Genomic DNA, 23855 nt, shown 5'->3' with positions numbered 1-23855 from the left:
GACTTTTATATTCTACCCATTCCACATGATCCTCTTCGTCTACTCTCTTAGCTATGCCATTGTGTTGTCTATTGCTTCTTGCTGATCCTGTTTCATTGTGCCCTCCTGAGCTCCTCCTGCCCCAGACAGTGTCTGGTGGGGGATTTTAAATTGTGGTATGCAAATCCTCTGAGTTAAATAGTCATAGCTCACCTCAAAGGGTGGTCATTGGAGGAAAAGGAGTGGGGATTCAAAAGCTGCAATAATGTCACCGCTGCTGATGGTGTCGGAACTGCCCTTGCGTATTGTTTTCTTGTAATCCTTAAGAGTGACCCTGCAAGGTAGGCCAGAATTGCTGCCCCTTCATTGCTGATGTTGAAGCCTGAGAGAGTGTGACTCCAGAAGCAGAGGGCTGATGATAAAAATGAATTTAAGGAGCCGCAGAAAGAGGAGGAAGGAAGTCGAGTTTTGAAATGTTAAAATTACTGTGAAACTATTGAAATGTATATAACTGAAAATCAGAAATATATATGTATATATATGTATGTATGTATATTAAAAATAACACTATTTCTCTTTCCTCCAGAGAGAAGACAACAAATGAGGGCAGCTTCATTGAGAAAATGAAAAAGACGGTATGTTCAGCTTTTATTATGGTCATACTTTTAAGCTAGTGGGCTAGAAATGGAAGCTGCCTAAGACATTGTCCACAAGCCTTGATCCTCTGCTATGGAGTGGCTGAGCCAGCTGAATGGTGATACTGGTTAGGAATGCAGGAAGTAGCTTTGTCCCAAGTCAGACCATTGATCTGTCTAGCTCCTGGGTGGCAGCAGCTGCTCTCCAGGATTTCAGACAGAAGTCTTTCCCCAGCTGTTCCTAAGGATGATTCTACTCCTTGTGGTTCTTAGGAAGGGGCTGGAATGGGAAGATAGCTGCCTTATACAGAGTCAGATCATTGGCCTGTCTAGGTCAGTATTGCCTGCACTGGCTGGCAACAACACCGGGGTTTCAAGCAGGGAATATTTCCCATCCTTACCTGGAGGGATTGAACCTAGGATTTTCTGCATGCAAAGCTGATACTCTGCCTCTGAGCTATGGCACCTCTCTGCCAATCAAGTGGTATATAAATGTTGTTTAATAAAAAAAAACCCACCAGAATTTATACTGCATGCATTTCTCCCTAAAATACTAATATTTTTGCACTCACCCCCCCAAATAAACTCTGAAAATATGCATTTCTTGAATTGAGGACCAGCTTGCAAAACTCAGAGGAGCATGTGGAACTGTGGTCCAATCTGTGTACTGGGTCAGGAAGTGCAAATTTGGCTCGATTTGCGTCAAACCCCCACAAAACTCTCCCCCGTACCTTCCTGCTGTCTGAAATGGGTGCCGTTCAGGGAGGGTTTTACCAATTTCTCCTGCTGCCCCAGTGTGGAGCAGAGCAAGTTTGCATAGACCAATTCAGAAACACTTAAGGGGCGGAGGTTGGGACCAGGCCTTTGGTGATGAGTGATCCCAGAGTTTTTGAACCGACTTGAGTTGTCTTTCCTTCTCAGGGCAGAAACATAGTGGTGTTCTATGGATCTCAGACGGGAACTGGTGAAGAATTTGCCAACCGCCTTGCTAAAGACGCCCATCGTTATGGGATGCGGGGCATGTCTGCCGACCCAGAGGAGTACGACCTGGTATGTTCTCTGCAAAATCCAGCCCTTTTGGGTCCTTGACGTGATGAGGGACAAGCCCTGCTCTGCTTTTCCCACAAGCAAGGCCTTCCCTGAATTCCTTCAGTACTTCCTTTGTGTAACTTTGCCTTCTTGCAACCTAAGCATTGTCCTCCCCTTCACATTGGAGACGTTGGATGAGTGGGTGACATAATGTGCTTTCAACATCTGCCTTGCACACAAATACTTGGCTCGTCCCAAAGAACGTTTCCAACCAAAGGAAGATAGTTGCTTAAGGTCACATGCCCAGGGGTGTTTGGGATTCTTCTGGGGAACTCTTGACATTCTCAGGAGCTGTCTCCTTACGTGCTGCCCCACTCTCATTCCCAGGCTGACTTGAGCCGCCTCTCTGAGATCGATAAGTCGCTAGCAGTCTTCTGTATGGCCACTTACGGAGAAGGGGATCCCACAGACAACGCCCAGGATTTCTACGATTGGCTGCAGGAAACGGACGCTGACCTCTCCGGCCTCAAATTTGCAGTGAGCATTTTTATTTCTCCCTCTGCCATTCTTTTTCCGGGGCTCAGGTTTGACATATGTAAGTGGTATGTGTGTTTGTGTAAAAGAAGCTGCATTGGGGCTATTTCAGGCTCTTTGCCTCAAAATCTAGTTGCATCTGTTGCGTATTTAGCAGATTATTATTTTTTTAATCATGATTTTTATTGAGTTTTCCATATTTCATTTCATTGTACATATCCAAAGCTTACATTATTACTCAAAAAGAACATCGACCTCCTTCCCTCCCTCTTTCTGACTTTCCTATAACTTTAACATATTTATCGCATTTCTGTAATCACTTCTTTACCTTATACGATCTTTTAAAAGTCACCCTCTCATTTGTAAATTAGCTCCTTCTTTCCACATTACCAAACGTTTTCATGTGTTTACAATTTTCTTTCAAATAATATATAAATTTGCTCCAGTCTTTTTGAAATCTTTCGTGGGGTTGATTCCTATTTAGCAGATTTATTGCGCTGCAGAAAGTATGCTGGGGAGACCACATGTTCAGGAAACAATGAAGAAATGCAGAAATATCTTTTGCTTGGCTTTAATTACAAAAACAAAAACTCCTCTTACGTTAAATCTGACCCATTCACCAGGGTACTGAGAGAGGTACGCGCTTTATATACTATACCCAATTGCTGACACAGCTTAATTAACACAACTTAACAGCACCTGCTATACTGCTTCACAGCTGTAAAACTAGATCATGATATTTACTCTGGCCTTTAAAGAGATCCACATCTTGTGAAACAATAATGAACCTCAATATTTAAATAAACCATTCAACAGCTTCTCCCAGTGAGTCTGAATTCTGAGTGGCAAATAACCTCAGTGATTTTAGAATTGAAACATACCCAGCCCTGTTAAACCTTTTAGAGGCTCCCCGCCCCCTGCTCTTGCCATATTGTGGCTCTCATGGAAACTAACGAAATGAGCATCTCATCAGAAGAATGTGGATGTCATGGACTGGCTAGATTCAGAGGAGTGGGGGAGGCAGCAGCTGGGGGACCCCCAGGGAATCCCCAGGGGAAGAAGGGTCAGAGCCTGGGGATTGGTGGCGGGATGACGATGAGTGGTCAGAGGGAGAAGGAGAAGGAGACTGGGAGGAGGAGGGGTCAGAAGCAGAAGAGGCAACAGGGTTTAGTGAGCAAGAAGAGAATGTGGCAGAGAGCGGTTCAGACTCAGAGGCAGGAGAGGAGGGGGACCAGGAGACAGAGATGAGGCAAGCTGCCGCAGAATCCAGGGCGTCTCCCCCTCCTGCTGTGACCCGCTCACCTCCTACCTGGTCTCCCCAAACACGCAGAGGAATGAATAGAGCAGAGGAGAGATTGGTTGTGCACAGGCGCAGTCTCTGATCACCTGCCAAAAACCCAGGAGAGAAGGGGGCATAAGCAGCTGTGGGGAGGCAGGGGACCTTCAGTCCCTCCAACTGCCTCATTGGGGCAAGACCTACAGGGAAGAGTTGCTGGAGCTCAACATGGTGGCAACGATTTTGACGCAACCTCCCCCAGGGTATCCTCATGGACCTACCTGTGGGTCCAGACCGACTGCCTGTAGACCTGTGGCTCTAGTTCCTTTCTCCACCCTGCGCACAACTTTTAGAAAACGCCTCTCGCGGTGTTGTTTTTCTTTGCTAAACAAAGCCAAATCCTTTGAATCTTTACCAACTCTAGAGAGATGCGCCTTTTCCAGTGGTTCAGGAAAGGCCAACAAGCTGATTCCGGTTGTTGTTGCCTTCTTAGGTGTTTGGCTTGGGGAACAAGACCTATGAGCATTTCAACGCCATGGGGAAATACGTGGACAAGAGGCTGGAAGAGCTTGGAGCCCAGCGGATCTTTGAACTTGGGCTGGGAGACGACGACGGGAAGTAAGTGAGCCTTGGTCAGCCTGGATAGCTCAGTTGGCGTGGGTTGCAGGTTCAAATCCCCGTATGGGACAGCCGCATATTCCTTCATTGCAGGGGGTTGGACTAGATGACTTCTTTGGGACCCTTTCAACTCTACGATTCTGTGATTTTAGGACTTCAAGTGCCAAATTTGTCCTTCTCTTCTCACCCCTTAAAAAATGCTATTCTGAATGCTTTTTTAAAAAATTAATTCTGCTGAAACTGCTGAGAAGACTTGAAATGCAGCAGCCATGAAGTTGAGCATTTGTGAAAGTGGCTAAGAGCAAATGGATTTAACCCAGCCGGAAGAGTTTGAGTGGCAGGTTCTGCTTTGAGAGAAGCGGCTCTCTGACTTTAAAGAGGCATTTCTGTGATTGTAGAGAGGGCTGAGCGTGAGAGAAGCAAAAGAAGTCGGGGGTGGGGGGTGGGTTGGAATGAACCTTCTCCCTAACCTGTGCATGCAAGAAGCTTTTAATCCATGACCCTGAAACAAGGCTTGAGACGCTAGGCATATAATAATAGTAGTAATAATAATGATGATGGTGATGATGAAATAAACAACTGTCTGACTTTTAGAAGACATCTGAAGACAACTCTGTTAAGGGAAGTTTTTAATGTCTAATTTTTTGCCATTTTTTATGTATGCCGCCCAAGGGACGCGGGTGGCGCTGTGGGTAAAAGCCTCAGCGCCTAGGGCTTGCTGATCAAAAGGTCGGCGGTTCGAATCCCCGCGGCGGGGTGAGCTCCCGCTGCTTGGTCCCAGCGCCTGCCAACCTAGCAGTTCGAAAGCACCTCTGGGTGCAAGTAGATAAATAGGGACCGCTTACTGGCGGGAAGGCAAACGGTGTTTCCGTGTGCTGCGCTGGCTCGCCAGATGCAGCTTTGTCACGCTGGCCACGTGACCCGGAAGTGTCTCCGGACAGCGCTGGCCCCCGCCTCTAGAGTGAGATGGGCGCACAACCCTAGAGTCTGTCAAGACTGGCCCGTATGGGCAGGGGTACCTTTACCTTTACCTTTTATGTATGCCGCCCAGAGTGGCATTATTATTATGATTGATTGATTGATTGATTGATTGATTGATTGGTGGGTTGGTCCAGTGCCCTCCCAGGATGGTCTGGCACCTCTCCCCTCCTTCAGGGCGGTGCACTGGCATTCAGCTTGCTGCTATTTTGTTCTAAATGACAACTTTGCTTCCCACCCCCTACCCTGCCATCACTTCTCTCGACAGCCTGGAAGAAGATTTTATCACGTGGCGTGAGCAGTTCTGGCCGGCAGTCTGTGAACATTTTGGTGTGGAAGCCACAGGAGACGAAACAAGGTCAGTCCCAAGAGATGGTGGCAGTAGTGGGATTGAGAACTGCTGCAGATGGAGCATCAGTTTGAGTGTGGGAGATGGGGCTCTGCTGTTGGCTTGCCGCGTGGCCACAGCTGGGCCCCTCTGGAGTGTATGCATCTACCTTTCACTCTGAATGAAGTTAATGGACCTTGCCCATTGTTTTCAAAGGTTTTACTTTTGAGTATGTCTGATGCAAGGGACGCGGGTGGTGCTGTGGGTTAAACCACAGAGCCTAGGACTTGCCAATCAGAAGGTTGGCAGTTTGAATCCCCGCAACGGGGTGAGCTTCCGTTGCTCACCTAGCTCCTGCCAACCTAGCAGTCTGAAAGCACGTCAAAGTGCGAGTAGATAAATAGGTACCGCTCTGGCGGGAAGGTAAATGGCGTTTCCGTGTGCTGCTCTGGTTCGCTGGCCACATGACCCGGAAGCTGTACACCGGGTCCCTCGGCCAGTAAAGCGAGATGAGCGCCGCAACCCCAGAGTCGGCCATGAGTGGACTTATTGGTCAGGGGTCCCTTTACCTTTACCTTTATGTCTGATGCAACCCATTGTCTCTGTCTCAAGACTGCCACATGGGAACAGTAAACTCTTTTGAACCTGGTCCTGTCTAATGATGATTAATTTTATTTCTTGAAAATATATCCCACCCTTCCTCCTCAAGGCAGCAAACAGCGTACTGTTTAAAACAAAAGCAAAACAACATTTTAAAGCAGATTAGAACACTCTAGACACATTTAAAACAACAAACACCTAAAACACAGCTCAGTTTTTTAAATAGCAGTTTAAAAAGTTAAACACATGATTTCTTCTGGTGATCCCGTGGGCTTGCTTGGAACAGTAGTCTTTAGCCAGCAATGCGCCGGAGTCCACAGGAATTGCATTTCAAATGCCTGCTGCAGGTTCACCTCACTAGGGAAGGCCTTCCAAAATTGGGGAACCACCACTGAAAAGGCCCCATCATGAGTCAGCACCATCTAGGCAGCCCCCAGTGGCAGCAGCACCAACAAGGCCTCACCTGCTGATCGCAGGGTCAAATTTGGTTGGTATCGCAGAAGGCACTCTTTTAGCTACTAGGCTCCCAAGCCGTGTAGGGTTTTATATGCTAGGACCCTTGTCTTGAATTTTGCCCAGGGGACCACCCCTGAAAAGGCCCTGTCACGCCACAGGTCACGCACACAGGCCCCTGTCGATGTTTCCGGAACAGTCCCAAGCCTAGGAACTGGGCAGTACCATCTGCTTGGCTCTCCTCTGTTGTCCTCTGGAGAGCTGAGAAGCTGGCCATTTTGTCCTTGCCTCTGACTTCTCCTTCTTCTCCTTCTCCAGCATACGGCAGTACGAGCTGGTGGTCCACACGGACATCAGCCCCGACAAGGTTTACACGGGTGAAATGGGCCGCCTCAAGAGCTACGAGAACCAAAAACCGTAAGTGCCACATTTGTGGGAGCAGCAGGGTTGGTATCAGGACTGCCCCCCCCCCAAGGGTCGTTGTAAGTTTGGGCCTCAAATAGCATTGCAGTAATTGACCTGCAGGTTACCAGAGCCATAGTCTACTGCAGCCAAAATTTAGGTGCTTCCATAATCTCTTACACATGTGGAACAGGTATTATATGGCACTGCTAACAGCACTAGTTCCATAGATCAAAGAAGTCTAGTGTGTGTATATCGGGTTAAGACAATCTCAGAGGTAAACTGGTCCCAAATTGTTAAGGGCTTTATATGCTAATAGTAACACCTTCTCTACTACTACTACTACTACTACTGCTACTACTATTATTATTTAGTTTTTCAGCTTTTAAAATTTTACAATTATCCAACAACCAGCATAAAAACAAGGTTCCAAAGAATCTCCTGAACTTCCCTCCTCCCCTTTGTGGGTATTAACCTTTTCCTCCTGCATCTCTTATATTAATCCAAATCTTTCGCATCTTGATTATACCCAAAATTCAACATTAAAATACGAGTGCTATTCCAGTCCTAATGTTTTTAGTTGTTTGCAATGGTTTTTCAGGCAAGTTATGTATTTCCCCCATTCCTTATTAAAATTTTGGTCTTTCTGGCTTCTGATTCCTTTGGTCATTTTTGCCATTTTGGCATAATCCACCAACTTAATCTGCCATTCTTCTCTGGCAGGGACTTTGTCTTCTTTCCATCTCTGGGCCATTAACATCCGAGCAGCAGTGGCCACATACATAAATAGTCTTTTCTGGTCTTTTGGCACATAGAATGCCTAAAAGAAAAACTGCATTGCTTTTGATTGTAATAAAAATAACATTTTTGGCAATACCTTCATTTTGATTACCGGTATCCTTCCCAATAATGAGAAGTTCAACTTGGGGTGAAGGTGTTACTATTACTGGGGTGGGAGAACACATTCATTTGGGGGCAATCCTTGGAAGTGTCAAACCCCGTGTCCCCACTGCAGTGCAATCGATGACTTCAGGTACGTGGGGCAATAAGTCTAATGGGTCTTCTTGGTTCATTCCAGGCCGTTCGATGCCAAGAACCCCTTCTTGGCGCCTGTTTCTGTGAACCGGAAGCTGAACCAAGGCGGGGACAGGTACCTCATGCACCTGGAACTGGATATTACAGGCTCAAAAATCAGGTAAAATGGCTAAGAATGGATTTGATTCACCTGCATACCCCATCTTCCTTGAGTTTGTTGCATGACTTGAAATCTGAAGAGCTCTCCTGGAGCAGGAGAAAACAGAACCTGTCTGGGGCTGTCCCTTGATTCTCACAGTAGACAGATGTCTCTTCCAGGGATCCCATCTGCAGAACATGATAATAGTCTCTCTCCTGTCCTCCCTGCCAGCAAGTGATGTTCATAGATAGACTCCCCCTGAAAATGGCAGTTCCATTTGTTTTACGTTGCCTGGAGAAAAACACTTCCTCTTGCCTTTCGTGAACCTCTTGCCTGCCTGGTGTTTAATCGACACAACATTTTGCTTTGTACTTCCAGGCATGTTAACCATCTTGCATTTTCTGAGGGCATAACTGATCCCTGAAGTGTACAAATACTCTGCTTACCCACCCCCCACCCCCAATACAATTTGTGTAAATTCTCCTAAATTAAAAGTGGGCCTGTTTTTCTCTGGTATTTCAATCCTTTCCCCATGCCTTGCTTATGATTTTGCATAAAGGAAGATTGGAACTAGGGAGGCCTCTATTAAAATGGATTTTTTTGCGGGGGGTGGGGGGTGGGGAGGGAGAAAATGCCAAGGATGTGTGATGGTCATGGATGATGGGAGTCCAAGGATATCTGAAGGGCCACAGATCTCAGTCTCTAGCCTAATTAATACAGCATATTGGAAACTCTCCCTTAGGCTGTCATCCTGTATTCTCTTCCTTGGGAGTAAGCTCCGCTGAACTCAATGGGACTTCAGTTCCAACTATAAATGTGCAGGATTTCACAGCGAGCAATGCGATGTCTTCCTTAAGTTGATGCTGCTATTTAGACAATGAGGTGTTGACAGCCCAGGTGTTTCGAAATCGTACTTCCAGGAAGCGAAGTGCATGAATGCAGAATAGGGCCACCATACTTCTGGAATCAGCTTTTGAAATATGGCAACCCTAGAGATGTCCAAGAAGATCCGATCGGAATTATTTTCACGGATCACTACACAGAATCTAGATCCCAGCCTTGCGCAATAATCACTCTCTTATACAATCACATGCTGAGACCTGATCAGATGCATTTATCCCACTGTATTTCTTCAATTGCGTTTTAAGTGGAATATAGTCAGACCCACAGTCCATCTAACTCAGTATTGTCTACACTAACTGGCAGTGGCTCACCAGGGTTTCAGGCAGGGTTTCTGGTCTCCCCCAGCCCTACCTAGAGATGCCATCTGGTCTCCTTGACCCCAATTCCATGCAGCCTGGGAGAGTTTTGCTCATGGCGTGTGTTGTGGGGCTCTGCTCTGAAAGACGGACCAGCTGAGACAAGGCCTCTCTCTTCATCTCTTTGCCAGATACGAATCTGGGGACCACGTCGCTGTGTACCCAGCCAACGACACTTCGCTGGTCAACCAGCTTGGGGAAATCCTTGGTGCAGATTTAGATATGGTTATTTCCCTGAACAATCTAGATGGTGAGTATTCTCTCCCCCGCCCCAGAAAAGCAGTCCTTCCAATTTATTCCCTTTCATTTTGTCAAGCTGATGAACCGTCCAGTCCCCAGAACGGCAGTTCTCAAAATGTAAATAGCTCATGTAAGCGTAGAGATGATCTGCGCTCAAATGATCTTTCACCCCTGCATTTGTTTACAAGACCCTTGACCTAGCTGAGTGGAGGGAGGTGAGTTCAGGTCACCAGCTCACTAGGAGATAAGACAGGCACCCTCCTCTGAGAGCAGTGTCTGGGCAGAAATCGCTGAAGTGTCTGGGATGTATGGCAAGCCCGGCCGGAAGTCTAGATTTTGGTGAATTTCCTTAAAAATAGCTCAAAAACTACTTTTTTTTTTGAGATTTTGCAAAAAAATTAAGCAGCTCAGCAACTTTGGCCAAAACAAAATAAACCCTCAACAACTTTGCCATATTTCTGAAATATGGCAACCCTTACCCAAACCTCCTTCATTATTATCATTTAACGCCTTACAGCACACTATGGCCACATTCACACAATACATTCAAAGCACTCTGGTACCACTATAAGGAATCCTGGCTTCCTTCAGAGAAGTCTGGGAGCTGGAGTTTGTTTTGGGTGCTGGGTCTCTAGGAGTCCCCTATTCAGCTCCCAGAGCTAAAATTTCCCATAGTTCTTTGTGAGGAGGGTTTGATTGCTTAACTACGCTAGGAAGAAGAAGAAGAAGAAGAGTTTGGATTTGATATCCCGCCTTTCACTCCCCTTCAGGAGTCTCAAAGCGGCTCACAATCTCCTTTCCCTTCCTTCCCCACAACAAACACTCTGTGAGGTGAGTGGGGCTGAGAGACTTCACAGAAGTGTGACTGGCCCAAGGTCACCCAGCAGCTGCATGTGGAGGAGCGGGGAAGCGAACCCGGTTCACCAGATTACGTGACTACCGCTCTTAACCACTACACCACACTGGCTCTCAGTGTAATTGTAACTGCCTGAGGGGAATGGGGGCCTGCCAGCAACTCTCAGCACCCTCAACTAGCTGCATTTCCCAGAATCCTTCATTGCGGGGGGTTGGACTAGATAACCCTCGGGACCCCTTCCAATTCAACAATTCTATGATTATAAAATGCGCCCTTAATCTTCTCCCCTCCTTGGTGCTCCTTTGCGTACCAAACAAGAGGTCCACCCGCCTTCTACAGCGCAGTAGGCGTAACTCTCCAAGAATCTGATGAAATTGTCTACTCACATAGGCATTTCCAAATCTGAACGCTCTTATGGCATCGCGCAGAGTTGCACTTGCTGTACAACACTTGCTTCTGCTTGCACAATCTAATTCCATGTTGGTGCAAAGAAGCTTTTTGTAAAATAAGAAAAACAAAACAGCTATCCAAGTTGGAATGAGCTTTCTGGCAGAACCAGTTTCTCTTCCCATGAGGTTCTGGATCTAAAGCTGTTTGGCGCCCAGCTGTCCAATCTGGTTCCTTGGCTTGAAGTCTAGCCTGCCTTCCAGAACCTTTTCCCATGCTCTTGATGAACCTGAGATCGCCCATGCATTTTCTGCTTTTTCACCCCATTGAGTTCACAGTTAAGTGGTGGTGGAGACCCAGGAGTGCCTTGAATAACTCTGTCATCTGCAGTTTCTTTCCATTTGCCCAGAATCTTTGAGGAGTTTGGCTTTCCCTCAGGCAGGCTCCTTGCCCGGTGGCCAATTGAGGCCGTTCAGGGTGTCGGTTCTCGTAACGCTCATTTCTTCTTGCTTGTCCCATTCATTTGCTGTTATCTTTCTTCAGTTGAGCCTCTCTGATTTTAAGCGTGAATGGGCTTGCACGAGTTCCCTTCAAAAGAACTTGAGAAGAGCCGTGCTGGATCAGGCCAGTGGCCTATCTAGTCCAGCATCCTCTTCTCACAGTGGCCACCAAGATGCCTGTGGGAAACCCACAAGAAAGCCCAAGAGCCCCCTGCTCTCCTGAGGTTTCCAGCCACTGGTATTCAGAAGCATCTATGCCTCCAGCTGCAAAGGCAGAGCATAGCCATTGTGGCTATTAGCCCTTGATAACATTTTAAAGCCATCCAAGTTGGTGGCCATCACAGCCTCCTGTGGGAGGGAGTTCCATAGTTTAACTGAGTGAAGAAGGACTTTTTTCTGTCTGTCCCCAAACTTCCAACATTCAGTTAAATGGGATGCCCCATGAGTTCTACTGCCATGAGAGGGAGGGAACCATTTTTCTCTATCCACTTACAATCACATATCCAATATACAACATAAAAACAAGATTCCAAAGAATCTTCTGGAGTTCCCTCCTCCCTTTGTGGGTCCTATTGTTAATCATTTCCTCCTGCATCTTTTATGATAATCAAAATCTTTTACATCTCCATTATGTCCAGAATTCACCATTAAACTACAAGTGGTGTTCCAGTCCTACTAACGGTTTTAACTGTTTACAATGGTTTTTAAGATAAGTTATAAACTTTCCCCATTCCTTATTGAAATTTTGGTCTTCCTGATTTCTGATTCTTCCGGTCATTTTTGCCAGTTCGGCATAATCCATCTATTTAGTCCGCCATTCTTCTCTGGTTGAAACTTTATCTTCTCTCCATCTCTGGAAAACTTCTATCCTGTCATCTCTCACTTGCCTTTTCTCTAAGCTAAAAAGTCCCAAGAGCTGCAGCCTTTTTTTCACAGGGGAGTCGCTTCTGCCACCAAAACTCAGTGAGAGTGGGGGTCTGCCTTAATCTCAAGAGAGAGAAAATGGGAAAATTGCAGAGTGGGAGAGACCACTGCTGAAGGCAGCCCTGTTTAGGGAAGCTTTTAATGTTTGATGCATTACTGTATTTTAATATTTTGTTGGAAGCCACCCAGAGTGGCTGGGGAAGCCCAGCCAGATGGGCGGGGTATAAATAAATTTTATTATTATTATTATTATCATTATTATTATTATTATTATTATTATTATTATTCTGAGCCCCAGTCACGTGGACTTCCATAGCTGATGGAACCACTCACAGGGCATCCCCAGGTTTCTTGGGGCTCTATATAGGGGAAACCCCATTTCCAAATTGAGACCACGAACAGCAGCATCAAACTGCTTTGATAATCGTAGCCCATGCAAGCCCACCAAAGGGTTGGGGAGCTGCTTGGACTTTCAGAAAAAGACCCCCGCAGCTGTACTTTGTGGCAGCGCAGCTCCCCAACTCTCCCCTCTCCGCCTCCTTCCTGCAGAGGAGTCCAACAAGAAGCACCCGTTCCCTTGCCCCACGACCTACCGCACAGCCCTGACCTACTACTTGGACATCACGAACCCGCCCCGCACCAACGTCCTCTACGAGCTGGCGCAGTACGCCACGGACGCCACCCAGCAGGAGCACCTGCGCAAGATGGCCTCCTCCCACACCGAAGGCAAGGTAGGTCCCGGCCACACCCTCTGCAGCTAGCTCCCCCTAGTGGCGTGGAGGCGATGTCTCGGAAAACGTTGATTAGGGTTCTGCAATTCCAGAGCTGGTCGTTGTGTGTCGGGCGTGGTGGGTACGCTGAGTGGGGCAGGGGCTGCTTTTCAGCCAAGTGTGTGCATGTGCGTGCCTGTGCCTGCTTAACCCTTTCCCTATCAAGAGTTAGAGGAGTCTTGTTCAGTGGTCCAGCAGGAAACAGCATCTGGTGGTTGAAGAGAGGTGAATCACATACTCCCTGTCTGTGGCTTCACCTCAGTGAATGTCTGATTCCTGCTTTGATTGCTGAGAGGCAAAAACTCGTATTCTCCCCCCATCCCCTAACCCAGGAGCCCTTCCAATTGATTCCCTTTTGTTACGTCAAGCCGATGAACCGTCCAGTTTCCAGAACGGCAGTTCTCGAAATTTAAATAGCTGGAGGTTTGCCCTGATTTTTCGCCCCAGAAGGACTTGCTTTTTCAGCTCACGTAAGCATAGAGATGATCTGCGCTCAAATGATCTTTCACCCCTGCGTTTGTTTACAAGACCCTTGACTGAGCTGACAGGAGGGAGGTGAGCTCAGGTGACCAGCTCACACTTAGCTGGGTAGGACAGGGAGCAACAAGTGGTCTCCTCCCGCTAGGATTTTCCTTGCAAACCAGCAGTGACTTTCCAGGGCTCTGATCAGAGAGAGAATCCCCTTTGTCTCCTCATCCCTACCAGCTTGGATCCTTCATGGTGCTGAAAACAAATTCTTAATCTGAGCACATGCTCAAGTCTGTTCAGCCTTAAGTATTTGTCTTCTGCAATAGAACTGACCTTACAGTCCTTTTGCACTGAAATCTCCTCTTAGTTCTCTGTGTCTGCACGCATCATTGTGGGTTATTCTAACAAGTGAGGGCAGGGAGGCGCACCTCTTCTGGGGACGGCCTGTAGCTCAGTAATTCCCAAATCTTTTTTGGGCCGCTGTCCCCTTTGAGTTCCATGAACTCACCCCCTCCCCTCCAAAAAGCATTATTCAGAAGAGTGGATTGCACAGCCCACTAACAGAATAAAATTTAAAACAGAAGCAACAAATGACACATTTAATTAATTAATCCCATTAAAACTATTTAGTTTAATTCAACAAAATGGATGAACTTGATCCAGTGATACCAGCTTTTAGCTACATCATCATCATCATTATTATTATCATCATTATTATTATTATTATTTATTATTTGTATACTGCCCTACGCTTGTAGAGCTTGGGGCAGTTCACAACATAAAATTACAATATAAAAACCACAAAATGCATAGCAAAATGTACACCTCCGGGATCACCCCCCCAACAGCCCTCCTTGCCTTTTAGCATCCCACCCCCAGGTCCTCCCACCGCCCCTGCCCCCAGGGGGTGCTACTTCTGCCTTTAGGAACCACTGACGAGCAAGTGCATCTCTTTGTGGGCCTGCCCAGCATAATATGTGGCTCACTGGAGGGCGTCTTTTCTTTCCTTGATCCACGCAGTCGCTGTACCTCAGCTGGGTCGTTGAAGCCCGGAGGAACATCCTGGCCATCTTGCAGGACACGCCCTCCCTCCGGCCCCCCATTGACCACCTCTGCGAGCTGCTGCCCCGCCTGCAGGCTCGCTACTATTCCATCGCTTCGACGTCCAAGGTGAGCACTGGGAGGCGCAGAGAGGGGGGGGAGGGAGGTGTTCCAGGGCTTCCTCAGGTTCTCACCCTACCAGGCCTTGTCTGCTGGTTAATGTGTGGCATTCAGTTCTTTCCATCTGCCAGCGCTAGCCTTTAGTGGAGGTTAGGGACGTGGGGGGGGTCTAAACCACTGAGCCTCTTGGGCTTGTTGATCAGAAGGTTGGTGGTTCAAATCTCTGTTGCTCCTGCCAACCTAAAGGTAAAGGCAAAGGGACCCCTGACCATTAGGTCCAGTCGTGACAGACTCTGGGGTTGTGGCGCTCATCTCGCTTTATTGGCCAAGGGAGCCGGCGCACAGCTTCCGGGTCATGTGGCCAGCATGACTAAGCCGCTTCTGGCAAACCAGAGCAGCGCACGGAAACGCTGTTTACCTTCCCGCCGGAGCGGTACCCATTTATCTACTTGCACATTGACGTACTTTCGAACTGCTAGGTTGGCAGGAGCAGGGACCGAGCAACGGGATTTGAACCGCCGACCTTCTGATCGGCAAGTCCTAGGCTCTGTGGTTTAACCCACAGCACCACCCGCGTCCCTCCTGCCAACCTAGCAGCTCCAAAGCATGCCAGTTCTAGTACTCAAATAGGTACTGCTGAGGCAGGAAGGTAAACGGCGTTTCCATGCGCTCTGGTTTTCGTTGCGCCAGAAATGGTTTAGTCATGCTGGCCACATAACCCGGAAAGCTGTCTGTGGGCAAATGCCGACTCCCTTGGCCTGAAAGCGAGGTGAGCGCTGCAACCCTGTAGTCGCCTTTGACTGGACTTAACCGTCCAGGGGTCCTTTTTTTTTTTTAGTGAGGATTCCTCCCCCAGGACTGGTCAAACTGACCTCCTACTTCCCTCACGCCAGCTGCACTGACAGTTGGCATTCCGTGCCTGGCCCTTCATGGTGTTTCATTTTAATGCAGCAGCCTGGATACCTTTGGGGGCGAAGGGTGGGGGAGAGGAAGACAGGGCTTGCTGAGCCGTTCTATCCCGGCTTGGTCACTGGGATCATCTGCAGGACCGTCGCTGGTTGTTCCTCCAGTGTCATTGGCCCAGGCCTGTGACTTGAAGCTCCTCCACCAACCCTGCCATCAGCCTTCTCCCTCTCTTCCCAGGTGCAACCCAACTCCATCCACATCTGCGCTGTGCTGGTGGAGTACAAGACCAAGACGGACCGCATCAACAAAGGGGTGGCCACTAGCTGGCTGAAGAACAAGCAGCCCAACGAGAACGGTCACAAGTCCACAGTGCCCATGTATGTCCGGAAGTCCCAGTTCCGCCTGCCGTTCAAGCCTAGCACTCCCGTCCTGATGATCGGGCCTGGCACTGGCATTGCCCCCTTCATGGGCTTCATCCAGGAGCGGGGCTGGCTCAAGCAGCAAGGTGGGTGCCGTCCCAAACAAGCCCACCCCCTTTACTGGGCTCTGATTGGCCATGCCAGTGGCAAATGGGATGGCTTGTTGTTGAATTCCACAATCTGCACTAGGGGTGAGGGATCTCAAGGCCTAGAGTGCTGTGGGACTCTGGCCGCTCATTGGCTGTGCTCTGTGCCTGCTGCAACTGCTCTTGCCTGCCTGAAATTTGTCCTTGCATGACTTAGATGGAGAAGTATCTCTGTAGAAACCTCTGGCTTCTCCATGGCTTCTGCAGTTCTTTTTCCCTGTAAAATGCTGGGGTGGGAGCCTAAAGCACTGTCTAGCTCTGATTTGACTTAACAGTGCTTTGTAGGCCAGTGCTGCCAGGCGACATAGTAATGTTGTGAAGTCCAATCAGAGCAAGGGCGTGAAGCGTTGCCCTTGCTCTGAACTGACTTCCTGATGCAATGGATGTCAACGCTGCCAGGCAATGTTGGCGTTGCCTGAAACCAAATCAGAATGAGGGCACTCCTCCCTGTCTTGGCTCTGGCACCTTGGGAGGGAAAACTAGATGGCACCCCACAACCTACTTCTTTCTCTCTGAGCTCCTTTGTAAGGGCACGATACAAGTTTAATAAAATAAAATAAAATGAGTCTTGCAATTGGGAGGCCAGTTCAGAGCAGGGTTTCACGCAGAGGTGCAGTAGGCAGCCTCCATCGCAAGCCCTGTCAATAAGTTGCACCAGAGTGAAGGACGGGTTTTTTTTTCCATTTCAGGCAAGGATGTGGGCGAGACGGTGCTTTATTACGGTTGTCGGCACGAGAACGAGGACTACCTCTACAAGGAGGAGCTGGCCAAGCTTCTCAAGGAAGGGGCCCTCACTCAGCTCAACGTCGCTTTCTCCAGGGACCAACCTCAGAAGGTATTCCTGCGTTGGACTAGATGATCCTCTGGGCTTCCTCCAACTCTGTGATTCTGTACACCTCCCTTGATTTTTGCAGGGCTTTATCTGTCAAGTGTAATTCTGACACTGCAGTGAGGCCATCGCCCTCCTCCTTTTCATTCTTGTCTTCCTCCTCTTAATTAAATTGATGTACCATCCTTCATCCGAAGGCCACGTGGCGGTTCACCGCATGCAACATAAATTTCACAACGTCCTATCTGTCTGGCGTAAGGATCAACACAGTTATATAATTGCAACTCCAATAAGGAATGCAGGATGAAATGCAAATTGTCATAAGAGCATCAGCATAAAAAGGAGGAAGAGATCAGCAGTGGGGCATCTGAAAAGTGAAGGCAGCACACAAATCACTTCTAAGGGATGACAGGCCCCTTCAGGGGGTGGGGAAGGGGGTTGCACTGATGGGAGAGGAGGGGCGCCCCCTTGTCTCTCCCCCCCCCCATGCAGCTGAGAAACATGGCATCATGGCAAAGAACTCTTGCCTGGCCAATATATATGATCCTGATCGAGTGTGTGGTAGGGCCACTGCAGTTGTCCACCTAGGCCCTTCTGCGGAGTTGTCTTCCTTAGCTCCTCTCCGTTTAAATGTGCCAAGTCACCTTTGCAATCATAAGGACTAGAATCTTTTCCGTGTGTGTGTGTGTGTGTGTGTGTGTTTTAATGAAGCAGAGGATAAGATTCTGTAATGCCTTCCGGGTGTTGCTGGAATACAACTCCCATAATCCCTGGCCATTGCCTGTGCTTCCTGGGGGACTGATGGGGGCTAGAGTCCATCAACACCTGGAAGTTACCATGTTGGCTGCTCCTAGTGGATGCCACACGGTATGCCAACTCGGCACCTTCCAGATGTTTTGACTACAACTCCCATCAGCCCCAGCAAACTTGGAAAGGGCCGAACTAAAGCGTTTAAGGCAGGCATAGGCAAACTCTGCCCTCCAGATGTTTTGGGACTACGACTCCCATCATCCCTAGCTAACAGGACCAGTGTTCAGGGATGATGGGAGTTGTAGTCCCCAAACACCTGGAGGGCCAAGTTTGCCTATGTGTGTTTTGAGAGTGAGTGAGTTTGGGTAGGTGGGAAGTTGCTTTGTGCTTCTTATGATACGACTGCAGAGGATACAGTTGGGAGACTTCACAAGCTTGAACAGCTTCTATTCCCCATCCCACCCCCTCAACCTGCTTTTGCTTCTCTAGATTTACGTCCAGCACCTGTTGAAGAAGAACAAGGAGAATGTCTGGAAGCTGATCCACGAAGGAAATGGGCACATCTACGTGTGCGGGTGAGTGGGGGCTTGGTTGTGGGTGTGCAGAGCCCTCTCTTGAGGCTGCTGCTGCTGCAGTCCCTTTGCCTCTCTGAGCTGCAGAAGATGGAGCAGGCAGGAAAAGGAGGCCGAGACCCGGAACTGGCAGCTGGGAACTGCAGAGGAGCAGAATTTTTGGCTAAATGCTTGGGAGAAATTTCCTAATTTCCTCAGCTGCTCCGAGACCGGAATGAGCTGACTCAGGAGGAGGTGGACTCTCCTTTAGTGAGGAGGTATGCAAGCAGACGGTTGCTGTGTCTGTCCTGCCTTGAAGAGCCTGCCTTGAGCAGAGGAGTTGGCCTGGGTGACTCTTAAGGCAACTTCCAGGTCTTCAATTCAGCCCAGAAGTGAGGCTACTCTACACTCCTGGAAGTGGCTCCCTGGCCTTACCTAGATATGCCATTGTGGATTGAACCTGAGACCTACGGCATGCAAAGCAGGTGCTCTGCAACTGGGCTAAGGTCTTTTCCAATCTCCAGTTATATCTGTAAGAGGAGACAGTCCCGCTGAACTTCTCCACCAAAAGGCTGTGTATCTCAAGAGCCGAATTTCAGTTGAAAGAAAATGATGCCTGTCTCCCAAAACGATGGGGAATCTGTCTTCAAAACCAACATGAGTTCCATTTGTTGAGCAGGGTTTCCTCCCAGAACCTGGTGCCTTCTGCTCTCTCACTGAGCTGTGAGCCATTAAAAATTAAGACATAGGATTTGAATTGTAGAATTTTAGAGTTGGAAGGGAGCCCACGGGTTATCTAGTCCAACCCCCCGCAATGCAGAAATCTCAACCAAAGCACCCATGACAGACGGCCACCCAACCTCTGCTTAAAAACCTCCAGTGAAGGAGAGTCCACAACCTCCTGAGTGAGTCTGTTCCACTGTTGAACAGCTCTTATTATCAGAAAGTTCTTCCTGATGTTTCAATCAAGGGCTTGCTCTTTGGATGCAATGAGTCCTCCGCTCATTTTCCAAAAAAAATGTTTTCCCATGAGGCTGCATTAAGTTGCATAAAACTCCTTTCACAGTTTGCTTCAGCCTAACCTGAAGCTTAGGGACGCGGGTGGCGCTGTGGGTTAAACCACAGAGCCTAGGACTTGCCGATCAGAAGGTCGGCAGTTCGAATCCCCGCGACGGGGTGAGCTCCCATTGCTCGGTCCCTGCTCCTGCCAACCTAGCAGTTCGAAAGCACGTCAAAGTGCAAGTAGATAAATAGGTACCACTCTGGCAGGAAGGTAAACGGCGCTTCCGTGCGCTGCTCTGGTTCGCCAGAAGCAGCTTAGTCATGCTGGCCACATGACCCGGAAGCTGTACGCTGGCTCCCTCGGCCAATAAAGCGAGATGAGCGCCGCAACCCCAGAGTCGGTCACGACTGGACCTAATGGTCAGGAGTCCCTTTACCTTTACCTTTTTAACCTGAAGCTGCCTACTGAAATTTCACCCCTCTGTGTGTTTCCCTACCCTGCCCACCTGCATCCTAAAACCTGCCCTTGAGTCAAATCTGAAGAGACCTCCGTGTGGTTCGATTGTCAAACTAGTGAGAGACCCGGTTGGGTTATGAATGCAATAAATAAGGGCTGCACTTGGCCTAACATGACCTCCCCTTCTCTGTGGGGGCCTTCCTCTTTGCAGCGACGCCCGGAACATGGCCCGCGACGTGCAAAACGCCTTCTACGAGATTGTGGCTGAATACGGGAAGATGAACCAGCAGCAGGCTGTGGATTACGTCAAGAAGCTGATGACCAAGGGGCGCTATTCCCTGGACGTCTGGAGTTAGGGTGGGCGGTGCTTGCTGGGTGGGTGGGGCGGTTCTCAGTGGGGGGCTGCAGGAGGGGCAGGGAAGGGACTTTCTCACTTGGCTGCGCATCCTGCCCCCCTGTGGGACTGTGCTCAGGTGTGCACACCTGGCTCCCTCCTCGCTCCCTCCCATTCATTCCATGTTAAGAGTGTGCCGCAGGGCGACTTGGAGGGTTTTCCAGGGGGTGGGTTAGGCCACCTCAGGCCAGAATCACCAGTCACGCTCTCTCTCTCTCTCGGCGGTTGCTGCTGCTGCTCTTCAGAGGACTTCTGGGTGCGCAGCGTTTTTCATCCTCCTTTCTCTACATGTCAAAACTTACTTTCATTTTTTTGGGAAACGGAACTTCGCTCCAGTCCCATCTGGCGGGCATCTCTGCATCAGGAGAAGCTGCAAAAGCGGGGCTCAGGTGCTGATCTCCTCCCCTTAACTCCTCGGAAGATGCGTAGCTTTCATTTAGCCTGCGGGAAACGATTAGGCCCCCCCGGACCCGCTCCCCCCGCCCTTTCCCAAGCTGCTGGGGAAGGTGCTCCTGCTGCAGCCAGAGATGGCATTGCTTTGGGTTTTAGTGACCAGTGACCTGTGCTGTTGGGGGGGTCCTCAGTAGGATAACAGGGTGGGGGTCAAGTGGAGAGCAAAATGACATATTTAAGAAGTCAACAGTGTGAGCGGAGGGGGGCTCTCTTCTCCCCACCCCCTTCACTTCTTACTGTGCCTAGAACAAGCTTGGAGACCTTATACAATCTGTGTGAAATTGGATCAAACGCAGGAGGTGTGCATTTGGGTTGGCGGCTGTCCTGATCTGATACCTGTGCCGAAGGCAGATTGGTGCTGCATGCTGGCATGTCTCAGGCTCACCTGACTGGGGATGGCAGTGCTGCCTCTTTTGCCTGCGTCCCCTCCTGTTAACAGCCTCATTGGATGAAACTCTCCCCTTCTCTGCTGTGTCAGCAGACAGCCGTGGAGGGTGGCAGTGGATCAGGGTGACACAGTTCAGTCTGGGCTGAAGGACAGTACCTGGCTGTCCAGTCCTCTTTCGTTGGCACTTAATTTCCCTCCCTCTCCCCCCCCCCAAACAGTGGGGAAGCCCATTCCGGACATGGTGGCCCCCTCCGGCCAGTTCCTAGGCCCGCCTGTCACTTCCCCCTTGCTGAGACCGATGGGGTGCTGCCCCTGGCATGAGAAATGTGTGTGCCATGGCCGAGCCCAGCCATGGCGCTTTTCAGTCCCGGTGTGGCTTGCCTCCCCAGCCATGCAACTTAACGGTTCGTGTTGAAGCTGCCAGTGTGTGCCCAAGGATGTACGTTTGGATTGAGTGCTGGGGTGAGCAGCTTGTCCACTGAATGTACATAACTGTAAGGAGACACTGCTCTTGAAATAAAATATGGCCTGATTCTTTTGCTCTGCCTCCTTCTTAGGCCTTGTGTGGGGTGGGGGCTTGTGGAGCTAAGCTGGAACTGGAGTGATGCTTCCAACCAGACCTTCCACGGATGCACCAAACCATTCGTTGATACGTTATCAAGGCCCATGTAGTGGGCAGCAACCCACTTGCCAATGCTGCTAATCTTTACAGACTGCCGATGGGAGAGAGCTTTTACTACAGGGTTTCCCAAGCTGAGGTCCACTTGGAGTCCACAACGTGGTCTGTAGATTTGGGGTTGGAGATGGGAGGCAGCACAGCCAATGCATTATTTCTTACACTGGGTGACCATTTGAATTGTGTGAAACATAAGGAAGGAATCACAGAATTGTAGAGTTGGAAGGGACCCTGAGGACCATTCTAGTTCAACCCTCTGCAATGCAGAATTATGCAGCTGTCCCATATGGTGCTCGAACCTGCAACCTTGACAACCATGCTCTATCATGTGCTTAGGAAGCCACAAAGCCAGATGGCATCTGGCACGGTGCATTACAACGGCTACAGCAGACGGGGGGGGGGGGGATCCTGAACAGGTCTGCAAGGATCTTCAACTTTCAAGTGGTCAGGGTGTGTTTGTGAAGTGTGGGAACCACTGTTACTGTCATGGTGAGGGGAAGGTGGTCTGCTTCTCCTTTTCAAAGCCCCCTAAGCTCATAGGGGCCAACCAAGCATCTTTTGCCATCCACATAAGAGCCTGCTGGATCAGGCCATCAGAAACCTACTTCCTCCAATAGTGGAGATGCTTCACAGCCATTGCTTGCCCTCATCCTCCATGCATTTGCCGATAACGTTTTAAAGCCAGTCACATTGGTGGCCATCATTACTTCATCAAAAGGCTTACAGTTTAACAAAGCCCATAAGTGAAGAGCTCATGGGATCAGAACTGTAGACTTGGGAGAGATCCCCTCCTTGGGGGTGGGGGGGTCAACTCCCTGCACTGCAGTAAACACAACTCAAGAATCCATGACTGACAGCCACTCTAAGCTCTGCTGAAAAACCTGCAAGGAAGAATCACCTTGTCATTTGAATCTATTGGCCCAGGTCCTGCCAGCTTGCTCCACCTTCCATGGGACAGCCCTTTAGATAGTTGAAGATGACTATTAAGGTCACCCTCTTAGTCTTCCCTTCTCCAGGCAAAGCACACCTAACACCTCTCTGTGTCCTGTACAAAACACTGCATTCCAATGCGAAAATTGCAGAACCTGAACAACACTTGCATTTTCTCTCTCTCTCTTTTTACTATTTCACATATGCTGCTTTCATGGGAGGAGCAAGGATAAAGCAGAAATTCAACACAGCCACCTCGCTGGCTGCTTTAGGACTGCAGCAGATGGGCAATACCTGCTATCCTGCGAAATGGAGGCGCTGCTTCAAAAGAATGAATGAAAGCTGAACTCTAAATCCCTCAGATGTTTGACGCTCTCCCAGAAGCTCCTGCTCAGAGGTGCCTTGGCACTTGCACAAGACTCCTCGTTAATACAGGAATCTCTTTCAGCCTGAGGACTGCATTTGCTTCGGGCAATCTTTTCAAGTGGGTACGAGCAGAACAGCCTAGTAGACTGTACTGCCCTCCCCCAAAATCAGGGTGGTTTTTTAAAAATGCTTACACAAGCAAGAGGCATTATCACACTTCAAGGACACATTCCCATCACAGGAAGGCAGGGAGAGAGGAAAGAGTTCTTTCCAAATGCAAAGGCATGCAAAGGAAGCTATCCTTTTCTCTTGCTGCCCAGTTACCTTGCTGTAAAAAGCCACCCAATGTCCCATCTCTTGTCTCTCATTACTATGCAATGGCCCAAAATGTGCCTTCCTGTTCAGCTGGACCCATTAATAGCCAACGGTGCTGGCAATTGCAATGGAGATTGTGCAAAACCCTGACCCATTCCTCCTCTCCCCTGCTGGTTGAAAGGCAGGAGAGGCACCAAAAGCATTTCCCTTTTTTCCTTTTATTCCAATAGTTTCCCCCCTTTTTTTAATACGACATGCGTACATTCTTTAAGACGATTGTGACACAGACCAGCTCCTCCCAGCTTCCTGAAGACATCGATATGCACACAAACACACAAAAGACACCACAAAGCTTGAACAAGACACTGTCCTCCTACTACACCATCACGTAGCAAATTCAGACCATGCTGTTTCCTAATCCCCCCTTTCCTGAAAGCCTTTGGAGGCTTCTGAACAACGGCAGCGCCGGACCCTCGGCAGCGGAGGCGTGCCGTCCACTTCTCACTGCCAGCCAACCGCCAAGAACCATTCCTGGGTCATAGGAGGGGGAAGGTTTCTTGTGTGCAAGGCTGGGGCAAGCCTCCCTTCTGCCACCCATGCACCCTGGCCTCAGGATGTAAGAAAGCAGACAAGGGTGCAGGACGAGGGTCTCTTCTGAGGAGCAGAGCAGCACTCCGAGGCAGGAAGTGATGCTCTGTATGG

The 23855-nt window shown here is 49.1% G+C and overlaps 1 protein-coding gene across 1 annotated transcript in view; it reads left to right on the top strand.

The window, feature by feature from the left end:
• LOC128402651 (NADPH--cytochrome P450 reductase) overlaps positions 1-21404 on the top strand; it is a 49013-nt gene extending 27609 nt beyond the window's left edge. The window contains 14 exon segments of the mRNA XM_053366937.1: positions 566-614; positions 1536-1664; positions 2031-2180; positions 3947-4071; positions 5318-5407; positions 6749-6847; positions 7911-8027; positions 9397-9515; positions 12722-12903; positions 14431-14580; positions 15715-15982; positions 16732-16877; positions 18111-18196; positions 19843-21404. Of these exon segments, the coding sequence (XP_053222912.1) occupies positions 566-614; positions 1536-1664; positions 2031-2180; positions 3947-4071; positions 5318-5407; positions 6749-6847; positions 7911-8027; positions 9397-9515; positions 12722-12903; positions 14431-14580; positions 15715-15982; positions 16732-16877; positions 18111-18196; positions 19843-19987 (1855 nt within the window). The 3' untranslated portion in view covers positions 19988-21404.
• The last annotated feature ends 2451 nt before the right edge of the window (positions 21405-23855 follow it).

Source organism: Podarcis raffonei, chromosome 15 (genome assembly GCF_027172205.1).
Source record: "Podarcis raffonei isolate rPodRaf1 chromosome 15, rPodRaf1.pri, whole genome shotgun sequence".
NCBI classification, from domain to species: domain Eukaryota; kingdom Metazoa; phylum Chordata; class Lepidosauria; order Squamata; family Lacertidae; genus Podarcis; species Podarcis raffonei.
This window is presented reverse-complemented; position numbering and strand designations above follow the sequence as displayed.